Source organism: Carcharodon carcharias, chromosome 2 (assembly GCF_017639515.1).
Source record: "Carcharodon carcharias isolate sCarCar2 chromosome 2, sCarCar2.pri, whole genome shotgun sequence".
Classification (NCBI taxonomy): Eukaryota; Metazoa; Chordata; class Chondrichthyes; order Lamniformes; family Lamnidae; genus Carcharodon; species Carcharodon carcharias.
In genome coordinates this window covers 228,555,041-228,565,985 of record NC_054468.1, presented here as the reverse complement: position 1 = coordinate 228,565,985, position 10,945 = coordinate 228,555,041, and the positions used below count along the sequence as shown (strand labels likewise).

Genomic DNA, 10,945 nt, shown 5'->3' with positions numbered 1-10,945 from the left:
CTGCCACAGAACGCTGTGAAGGCCAAGTCACTGAATATATTTGAACAGGAAATAGGTTTCTAGACTCTAAAAGTGTCAAGAGGAATGGGGAGAGAGCGGGAGCACGGTGTTGAGATAGAGGATCAGCCATGATCATATTGAGAAGACAAGAGGGGTCGAATGACCTACTCCTGCTCCTATATTCTATGTGTCAGTCACCCTAAATACCCCATTTCCCATTCTTGCGGGCTCCATAAAATCCCTCCCTCCAGTTGTAGAATGGATGGGTACCATGCGGAATGAGTGCCCCTTGCTGCTGGCAGGAGGCCCAAGGCATTTCGAGAGCTAGCCCTTCAATAGGTGCCTTGCTGGCTCCAGAGAGCCCACATTATTGGGCAGCAAGGAAATCACTTCACTGGCAGGTCCAAGGAGGGTGCATGCAGTGATCCTTCAGAGAAGGAAGCCGGGGACATTACCCACCCACCCTATCATTATACAACCCGGAGCAACAACATTCTACTATATAAAGCATTATTTATTAACCTCTTTGGGACCTCTTCACCCTCGTGGCCCTGTTCAGTTGGACAGAATGTGCACGGCTTGAGATCACGGGGAGAATGGGTGGGCCAATTAAGGCCTGCCCAGCGTGACGCGCACCCGGAAGTGCTGAGCGCTCCCTGTGCGGGCGAGGGGAGTAGGCCAAGTCGGGGCCTGCGCTCTTTCATTTCACGCCTGCATGTGAATACCCTCATGCGACAGTGTCAAATCAGTTGCGACATGTCAATGAATTTTAATTTTAAAAAATTATGCAATTTATAAACCCTTCATGAAACCTCATCCCGCCCGTGGATGAGGTTTCTTGGTAAATGCGAAGGCCGCCTGGGCTCTTTACCTGCCCCCCACCAACCTTAAGGTTGGACGTGCAGCTCAGTTATTTATCTTAACTGGATTCTAAACGGCCTTCATAGGTCCTTGACAGGTCAGCAGGCACGCAGCCGACTCCACTGTGCGCCCGCCGAACTGAGGATCTGAATGACGCGCGGTGAGTTTGGGACACACGCCCGACATCACCGTGCATCATATTACGCGTCAGCGAGTGGGGCCCACAACCCCGCTCGCTGAACAGAAGATTCTGGCCTATGTCTCAGATCAACAACATGGAGAAGCCACCTTAAACCAACTTATATTTCACCCCTCTCCTTAGATTCACTCAGTTCTGTGGAAGGGTCACGAGGACTCGAAACGTCAACTCTTTCCTTCTCCGCCGATGCTGCCAGACCTGCTGAGTTTTTCCCAGGTAATTTTGCTTTTGTTTTGGATTTCCAGCATCCGCAGTTTTTTGTTTTTATTACATGGAGAAGCCTGTTGCCTTTACCTGGTCTGGCCCATACGTGACTCCTAATATTTATAATCAATGTGCGTAGCCCATAACTTTCCACCTATTTTATTTTATTCATTCTTGAGATGCGGTGTAAGCTGGCCTAGGTTTTATTTCAGTAGTATTCAGTAGTGCTTGCTTAACTTGGCCGTTTTGTATCAGCATGCAAGCCCCAGCCTTTTGAAACAAGCTAACTCAAAAGAATAGGGTGAAGTCGTCACCAGAGAGCAACATACCATTTGAAATTTGAAAAGAGAAAGAGGCAATGTGTTTCTGAAGAGTGAAGTCATTGAGAAATATGGCGATGGAGGAACGGGCTTGCTAAGGTTGATTCATCAAAAAGCAGCTTGTGATGATAATATCTTTATTTGCACAAATTCTGGAGAACAAGTGAAAAAGGTCAAAATTCTTATCTTTCTCCAATTGCATCATAGCCAGTGAAAATTACCAGTAAGGATCTGGTCAAAAAAGCCAACAGGCAAGCTTAGAAATATTTTATTTTTTTCTTCGTAATTAAATGTAAAGTACAATATCGGCAAACATTTGTAAATTTGCTAAAATATAACCTTGAGCACAGCAGGTATTTCTTGGACTAGAAGTGGGTTACCGGATTTGATCTCAGAAAACAGAACATGTAAAAGAACAGTTGTACCTGAGATGATGCTCTACACTTTAGCACGCACTGGACATGGAACATTGACAGGCACATCGAGGCAATAACCAAATGCCTGGTTTGAGGTGGTAGAGAGTTCAAGAGGTAAGTAAGTGTAACATGTTTGTATTTATCCAATATATATATAAAATACTTCCCAGTTCTCAGACCACAGAGACAGGAGGTGAAGGTTACACAAGGACCATATTGATGACAATTCCATCTGCATCCAACATGGTTCCTGAATGATTACAATGAAACAAATTCCAACCACAGCTTTGAGGCTATGGGGGCAAATTATTTTTCTGCAGGTTACAGGGTTGACAAAGAATGGTTCTTTTTCTGGATTTTTATAGACACTAAAGAGAAAATTTTAGTCTACAGGTTAATTTCAACCTGAGTGTTGTAGCCATGATTTACTTTAGCTTAATTAAGCTTTGATCCATGTTCAGTTTATGCTCATCGGGCCATTCACCACCACCTGGAAGTTCCCCTCCAAGCCACTCACCATCCTGACTTGGAAATATATTGTCGTTCCTTCACTGTCGCTGGGTCACAATCCTGGAACTCCCCCCGCGACAGCACGGTGGGTGTACCTACACCACGTGGACTGCAGCAATTCAAAAAGGCAGCTCACCACCAGGGGCAACTAGGGATGGGCAATTAAATGCTGGTCTAGCCAGCAATGCCCACATTTCATAAAAAGGGCTGGGGTACTGGATACGTTCCAGTTTGGGCACCTGGTGTCGGTGTTAAGTGCTCTAGATCAGGCACTGTGTGGTCAGGCACAGAGTAAACCTTCCTTTGCGCTGCCCCATGAGTGACATCACTGTGGCCCAGAATTCACAAAGATAAAAAAAAGCAGCAATTTATAGGGAGGAAGAGCTACGGTGTGAGTTGAGAATTGCCACAAATTGCTGGACGAGTTGTTCTGCTCTGTCATAGCCCCAAAAGAAATGGAGCTCAGCCTCAATCTCCCCCATGGGATTCAAGAATTTGCCCCATAAATATCCATCAACCTCCCAGCAGAGAGCTAGGGCTGGTGTTTAATGGTACAAGGACCTTTTAAGAATGAGATTTATGTTCCTGCAATGTCACAACCTCTCCATCTCAGTCACGGAACAGTTGCGATGGTGCCATCTCCCTCATTCTGGTCAACTGATCGTAGAAATTTAAAACATTTATGATTTACAATGTTTATTTTCCTACTTCTTTTGTCTCTCAATTCAATTTTTATTTTCCTACGCTTTATTCCTCTTTGCTGTACCTGGTTGGACCCAAGTTCACCTCCCTGCTTCATTATTGCTGTTCTTTCTCAATCCTTAAGTCTCGCTGGTTGACAAGATAGCGTGTTGGTCCGATCGTTCATCATAGTCCCTGATGCCTCATTGACCTCACTGCGCCATTATCAGCTCACGCTTGAGTGAAGGATTAGGGCAAAATTTTAACCAATGGAGCACGCCGTGAGATGTCCCACTCTGGGCAGGCTCTGGGCCTGTGTGTCATAGCACGGCAACCGAATTGGTAAATATTTACTCACGTGGGCACTTGGGTGGTGGAATCCAACATTATTTTGTTTTAAATCTAGTGCTCTTTTAGGAATACCAGAGGAAACACAGACACAAGCAAAAAGAAAATGACGAGATCACTGCACATAAACCCTAGAGATATTCTTAATCCAGTGTGCCCCCAACAGCACCCCCAATCTCAGGAGAGCATTCCTTACTATACCGGGACATCACTCCAACTCCAGTACCAGCCATCCCGTGGCCTCTTTGAGTGAGATTGGCAAGTTAATGCCACTTTGTTCTCCTTTAAAGGGAGCTTTCACCTATTTATGCGAGAATTCAATCAATTGACAGCAGTTGCTTTGTGAGGTCATATGGTGATAATCTCTGACCAATGCCTGAGAATAGATTACTGGACTCAGCAGACTGAATGAATGAGTCAAACTGGTTGAGTCAGTACAGCACATACAGGTTGTTTGTGGCTACAATAGACCCATGGTAAACCTGAACTGTTTTTTCCTTTGTGTGACGGTGGTTGTTGGGGTGGGGGATGGGGCAGGGGTGTGTGTGGAGGGGGGCGGGCGGGGGGGTGAGGGGTGGGGGGGGTTGTGGGGGGGTGAGGCGGTGGGGGGAGGTGGTGAGGGGGTGTCATATTATTTTATTTTTCTTCCCTCAATATTGACAGAACTCCAAGGCAATGTCGCTCACTCCATCATTCTGCGCACAAATGATACAGTTCAGCTGTGATTATACTGTGCTACTGGGTGACTGAATGTGACGGTTGCAGTTCACACCCAATAGCACCTGAGTTATACTGCAGGCTACCCCCCGGATGGGAGTTTCCATTCCCGCAGCCCTAGAAAGATCTGCACACATATGGGGTTCAAGACGTGAAATGTTTCACAAACACAGCCCAGAGCTTCCACATTTTAAAAATATATAATCACAAACTTTTACATCAGTTTATATGGTGCCTATAAAGTTTAAAGAAACCTTCGAGTGGTTAATAAACTCTGTTTGCTCAAGTTTTACTCCCAGTTATATGAGACACCAGGGACTAGACACAAGACATAGCCATTATGCATGCATATAATCTAAATTCATTTGGTTAAGAGTCTTTTATCAGCATTAGTACCACACTCTACCGTGGTTGAAGCTCATTTTTATATTCTTGACTAGTTATTGTACAATGTCTAATTTTTCCATCTTATAGTTAAAAAAAGGTTAAAAATTACTATTTTTTTCTTCCGGTCGATTAATACTCGAGGGGGAAAGAAGGTTGCCAATTTTGCTAACTCCCAAAATAAAATTATAAAATTGTACAGCACAAAAATGACCATTTGGCCCATTGTGTCTGTGCCAGCTCTTTTAAAGAACTATCCAATTAGCCATGCTGCCTCAGCCCTTTTCCCATAGCCCTACAAATGTTTCCTCTTCAAGTACACGAATGAACTTCCAATTTAGGCTAATTGGCACACAGGAGACAAGTCGATGCTGGTGGAATCATTGTCACGGGCATAGATTGGTAGCGGGTTTGTTTATGAGCTGGACAAATAGCCCAGCCTCCTGCACAGGATCTCGAAGACCTCGGCAGCACACAACACAACAGTGATGGCAGTGAAGGTGTACATGGCAATGAGGAAAATGGTCTTCTCGAAGTGCTCGGGAACCATGCACTTGGTGATGTTAAAACGCTTATCGAGGGACGTGGCATTGCAACGGAAGACTGGATGAACCTGGAACCCAAACAGGTGACTCTGGAGCCAAAAGGCCACGGTCTCCAAGATGATTCTGGACAGGACAGAAATGATGTAAAAGACAGTGAAGGCAGGTCTCTGTAGGATCACCTCTTGCTCAATGTTACGACAAGCAGCGTGGAGGTGAAAAACCGCTCCAGGAACTAAGACGGAGACCAACTGTAAAGCCCAAAACACCTGAGGAAAAAGATTTAAATGATTTCTTTTTTTTTTCGCAAAAAGAAACAACAATGTGGAATATTCCAGCACTAATGTACACACTAAAGCTGACCAAGGGGATTTTACTCAATTGATGTTTTCAATTCAACATAACAACAGCTAGTGCACTCCATGCGCTTTGAGTCATTGAATCATTGATAAGGTGTTGCATACCTCATTCTAAACCAGTAAAATCTACATCAATTTAACCCTATTTAATCCTATTTTTCAAAACAGAACTATTTAAATTTTTCAAATCCTCTGAACTGGGGCTACAGTGACACATTGGTTGTGCTGCTGGACGAGCAATATGGAGAACCATGTCCGCTGGAGAATTTAAATATAACTAAATGAATAAATATGGATTAAAAAAACTAGCATCAGTAACCATGAAAATACCGGATCCCGTGAAAACCCATCTGGTTCCCCAATGTCCTTTGTAGAAGGAAATCTGTGTCCCGACTCGGTCTGGCTTATGTGACAGCAATATGGTTAACTTTTAACTGCCCTCTGAAATGGCCGAGCAAACCACTCAATTATGTTCAAGAAGGCAACTCACCACCAACTTCTCAAGGGTAATTTGGGATGGCCAGTAACTGCTGGCCTGGCCAACAGTGGCCACATCCCTTAAACGAATTTAAAAAATATATAGTTTTGAGAAGCCACGTAAAATTTGAAATTGCAAAGTTCTCCCAATTTGTGAAAAGACTCCTCCAAGCGGTAAAGGAAGATTTGCATTTATATGGCGCCTCCCACAGCCTCAGGGCATTTCAAAGTACTTCACAGCCAATGAAGTACTCTTGAAGTGCTGAAAAGTAGCAAAGTATGATAGCCAATTTGTGCATAGTAGGCTCCCATGTAAAAAATAGTCACATTTCTTTAAGGGATGCTGGTGAGAGATATATATTAGCCAGAACTCCCCTGCTCTTCTTCAAAAGTGCTGCAGGATCTTTTGCCTCCAACCAAGGCAGCAGATGGGGCTTTGGTTTAATGTATGGTCTGAAAAATGGCACCTCTGACAATACAGCATCCATATGGTTAATACACATTAGCGTATTAACTGGGTAAACAGCTAACTGACGGGCCCCCCAACCATGACAAGATATTGCATGGAAGTACAATAGTGTGGCGGGGCTAATGAATCAATAGGCATACGAACATACAAATTAGGAGCAGGAGTAGGCCATTTGGAGCCTTAAGTCTGCTCTGCCATTTAATAAGATCATGGCTGGTCTGATTGTGGGCTCAGCACCACTATCCTGCCTACCCCCGATAACTTTTGACTCCCTTGTCAATCAAGAATCTATCTAACTCAGCCTTAAAAATATTCAATAGCCCTGCTTCCGGCACTCTCTAGGGAAGAGAACTCCACGTACTCACGACCCTCTGAGAGAAAAACGTTTCTCCTCAGCTCCATCTTAAATGGGAGACCTCTCATTTTAAATCATGTTCCTTAGTTCTAGACTCCCCCCCCCAAGGGGAAATACCCTCTCAGCGTCCACCCTGTCAAGTCTCCTCAGGATCTTATACGTTTCAACAAAATCACCTCTCATTCTTCTAAACTCCAATGGATACAGGCCCAATCTTCATTCACAAGATAACCCCCTCATCCCAGGAATCAGTCGAGTGAACCTTCTCTGAACTGGTTCAAATGCAATTATATCCTTTCTTAAGTAAGGAGACCAAAACTATACACAGTACTCCAGGCATGGTCTCACTAATACCCTACACAACTGTAGAACAACATCCCTACTTTTACATTCCATTCCCCTTGCAATAAATGACAACACTCCATTTGCCTTCCTAATCACTTGCTGTATCTGCATACTAACTTTTTGTGATCCATGTACCAGGACACCCAGATCCCTCTGTACCACAGAGTTCTGCAATCTTTCTCCATTTAAATAATATGCTGCTTTTTTTTATTCTTCCTGCCAAAGTGAACAAGTTTGCATTTTCCCATGTTATGGTGAGATTTTTGCCCACTCACTGAACCCATCTATATCCCTTTGCAGATTCCTTATGTGCACTTCACAACTTACTTTCCTACCCACCTTTGTCATCAGCAAATTTAGCAACCATACATTTGATCCTGTCTTCCAAGTCATTGATATAGATTGTAAATAGTTGAGGCCCCAGCACTGATCCCTGTGGCATTCCACTTGATACACTTTGTCAACCTGAAAATGACCCAATTATCCCTACTCTCTGCTTCAGATTGGACTGCTAATCCAGAAATGCGAGTTCAAATCCCACCACTGGTGTTGTCAGTAAAAGTGACCATGAAACTGGTGATTTGTGAAAGCACAGCCAGTTCACAAATATCCTTTAGGGCACCTAGTCTAGCCTGTGTGACTCCAGTCTCTGCACCAACACTGTCGACTCTTAACGACCCTCTGATGCAGTTGAATCTGCAAAGAGATATAGATGGGTTCAGTGAGTGGTCAAATATTTGGCAGAAGGAGTATAATGTGGGAAAATGTGAACTTGTTCACTTTGGCAGGAAGAATAAAAAGCCACACAATATCAAAATAAGGTTAGTTACAGTTGGGTACTAAATGCCAGTGCCCATATCCTAAGAATGAATTAGGAAAAAACACACCATAAAATGTGCAGAGGGAGCAAATAATTGACCGAGTAACTTCCAGCCTTGAGTAACACACATTGCAAATCCGATTCACCTTGTTTACCTGTGGAGTGATAGGCCGGAACTGATTGTAACAGAAGAGGTTTAACTCTCTCCTGTCGGGGTCACAGCTGAAATGCAAAGCTTCGTTCCCATAGACTGCGAATCCCAACACTCCCAGAAAGAACATACGCACTGAGCCGAAGAACAGGGTGTGGAACTGGCCAATCACTGTCGGAGGCCTGAGCTAAACAGGGAGGTGAAAACAGACACATAACAAAACTTAGCTACAAACCTAAGACACAAAGTGCTGAAAACATTTGATACACTAGTTGTTCTTTCATACTTACACATCCTTCATAGAAATTTCTAATATAATTTAAAGACATGTTATTCCAACACAAATATAATGGAGCAAACTCTTCACACCAGTTATTGCCAGTGCACCAGCCACAGATAAAGCTGAACGCTATCTCAGTTGCTCCGCAATAGTAGCAGAAAGCTCCTGCTTTTGCATTTCTCTGTTGAGAGAGAGGACCAGGCTGTCAACTGGGCCTCTGAACCCAACCATACTCACTCAGGGGAAAAAAAAACAAAAAAAAGCACAACAGAAAGATGGAAACAAAGGGTAAGGGACCATGTGGCTTCTCCCCTAAGCCTTTCTAATCCAACAGGTCAGCACAACTCAACACTAAATGACCATACAATGGAGAGAGCAAAAGAGAGAGCAAGGGAGATGGCATTGAACAATAGGAGCTGTTACTGACTTGAGATCAAATATAGAAAAATGTTAATGGTACAGGTTGTTTGCCAAGTGATTCAAGCTTTAGTGAAGTGATTGTTGAACAGCTGTCCTTCCTAAATTAACTATTTATATGTTGGTCCCTCCAGCCCCCACCCCCCCGCCAAATTATCACAATCCCTGCATCAAAGTAGTAATTATATACAGAATCGCAAGTCAAACAAAGTATTATACCTCTTGTTTATACTGTCAGTCAATCTGTCCAGTTCATAATCGTTCTTAGGACGTGGACAAGGGGCATTTAATATCCCACCCCAGTTGACCTTATTTTGATAAAAGCAAACTACTGGGGATGCTGGAAATCTGAAATAAAAAAGAGAGTGCTGGAAAATCTCAGCAGGTCTGGCAGCGCCTGTGGAGAAAGAAGCAGGGTTAACGTTTTGAGTCCACCACTTCGGTTCCAAAGAAGAGTCATACTGGACTCAAAACACTAATCGTGTTTATCTCTCCACAGAAGCTGACAGAACAGTTGCATTTTTCCAGCACTTTCTGACCTTATTTAGATATCAAGTGATTTGCACAACTACATCAGAGGGTAGTTAAGAGTCAACAATGCTGATGTGGAGACTGGGGTCACATACAAGCTATGCTGGGTAATGATGGCTGGTTTCCCTCCCTAAAAGATATTCGCTGAACCAGCTGTGTTTTTACAATTCAACAATTTCATGGTCACTTTTGTCTTGACTTCAGTGGTAGGGAAACCTCTGGAAAGTACAGTTCAGAACAAAATTAATAGTCACTTAGACAAGTGCAGGATAAGTAAGGAAAGCCAGCATGGGTTCATTAAGGGAAAATCTTGTTTAACTAACTTGCTGGAGTTTTTTGAGGAGGTAACAAAGAAAGTTGATAAAGGAAATGCAGTTGATGTGGTGTATATGGATCGTCAAAAGGCATTTGATACAGTGTCACACAATAGACAAAATTCTAACATATGGAATAAAGGGAGAGTAGGCACTTGGATAAGAAATTGGCTGAGTAACAGGAAACAAAGAGTTGTGGTTAATTGATGTTTTTCAGATTGGAGGAAGGTTTGTAGTGGAGTTCCCCAGGGGTCAGTGTTGGGACCCTTGCTCTTCCTGATATATATTAATGACCTAGACTATAGTGTTCAGGGCATGATTTCAAAATTTGCAGATCATACAAAGGTTGGAAACATTGTCAATTGTGAGGAGGATAGTCTTGAACTTCGAAAGGACAGAGACATGTTGGTGTATTGGGCAGACAAATGGCAGCTGAAATTCAATGCAGAGAAATGTGTGGTGATTCATTTTGACAGGAAGACTATGGAGAGAGTATAAAATAAAGGCGAGTTTACTCTAAAGGAGGTGCAGGAACAGAGGGACCTCAATGTATAGGCACATATGACATTGAAGATGGCAGGGCATGTTGAGAGAACAGTTAATAAAGCATATAGTATCTTAGGCTTTATTAATGGGCCATTGAGTACAAGAGTAAGGAGGTTTTGTTGAACTTGTATAAGACATCAATTAGGCCTCGTCTGGAGTACTGCTTCCAGTTCTGGGTGCCATACTTGAAGAAGGATGCGAAGGCATTGGAGAGAGTACAGAGGAGATTGACAAAAATGATTCCAGACATAAAGAACTGTAGCTGTGAGAATAGATTGGCGAGTTTGTGACTGTTTTCCTTGGAGAAAAGAAGACTGAGAGGAGAATTGATAGAGGTGTTCAAGATCCTGAGGGGTATGGACAGGATAAATAGTGAGAAACTGTTCCCATTCAAGATAGCATCAAGAACTGGAGGGCACACATTCAAAATAATTGGCAGAAGGAGTAATAGTGATATGAGGAAAGGTTTTTTCACCCAGAGGTTGGAGTCTGGAACAAACTTCCTGAGAGGGTGGTGGAGGCAGGTTGGATCGAGGTATTCAAAAGGGAACTGGATTTCTACCTGAAAAGAGAGAATGTGCAAGGTTACGGGGTGGGGGTGGGGGTGGGGGGAGCTGGGGGATAAGGCAGGGGAGTGGGATGAGGTGGAATACTCTTTCAGAGAGGCAGTGCAGGCGCGAAGGGCCGAATGGCCTCCTT

The 10,945-nt window shown here is 43.5% G+C and overlaps 1 protein-coding gene across 1 annotated transcript; it reads right to left on the bottom strand.

Moving 5' to 3' along the window:
* Nucleotides 1-5,055: 5,055 nt before the first annotated feature.
* On the bottom strand, nucleotides 5,056-8,487 carry gje1 (gap junction protein epsilon 1). Its single transcript, XM_041207690.1, has 3 exons — nucleotides 8,449-8,487; nucleotides 8,163-8,345; nucleotides 5,056-5,451 (listed from the first exon to the last, which is right to left on the bottom strand). Exons 1-3 carry the CDS (start codon nucleotides 8,485-8,487, stop codon nucleotides 5,056-5,058), a joined length of 618 nt encoding a protein of 205 aa, XP_041063624.1.
* Between the last annotated feature and the right edge of the window lie 2,458 nt (nucleotides 8,488-10,945).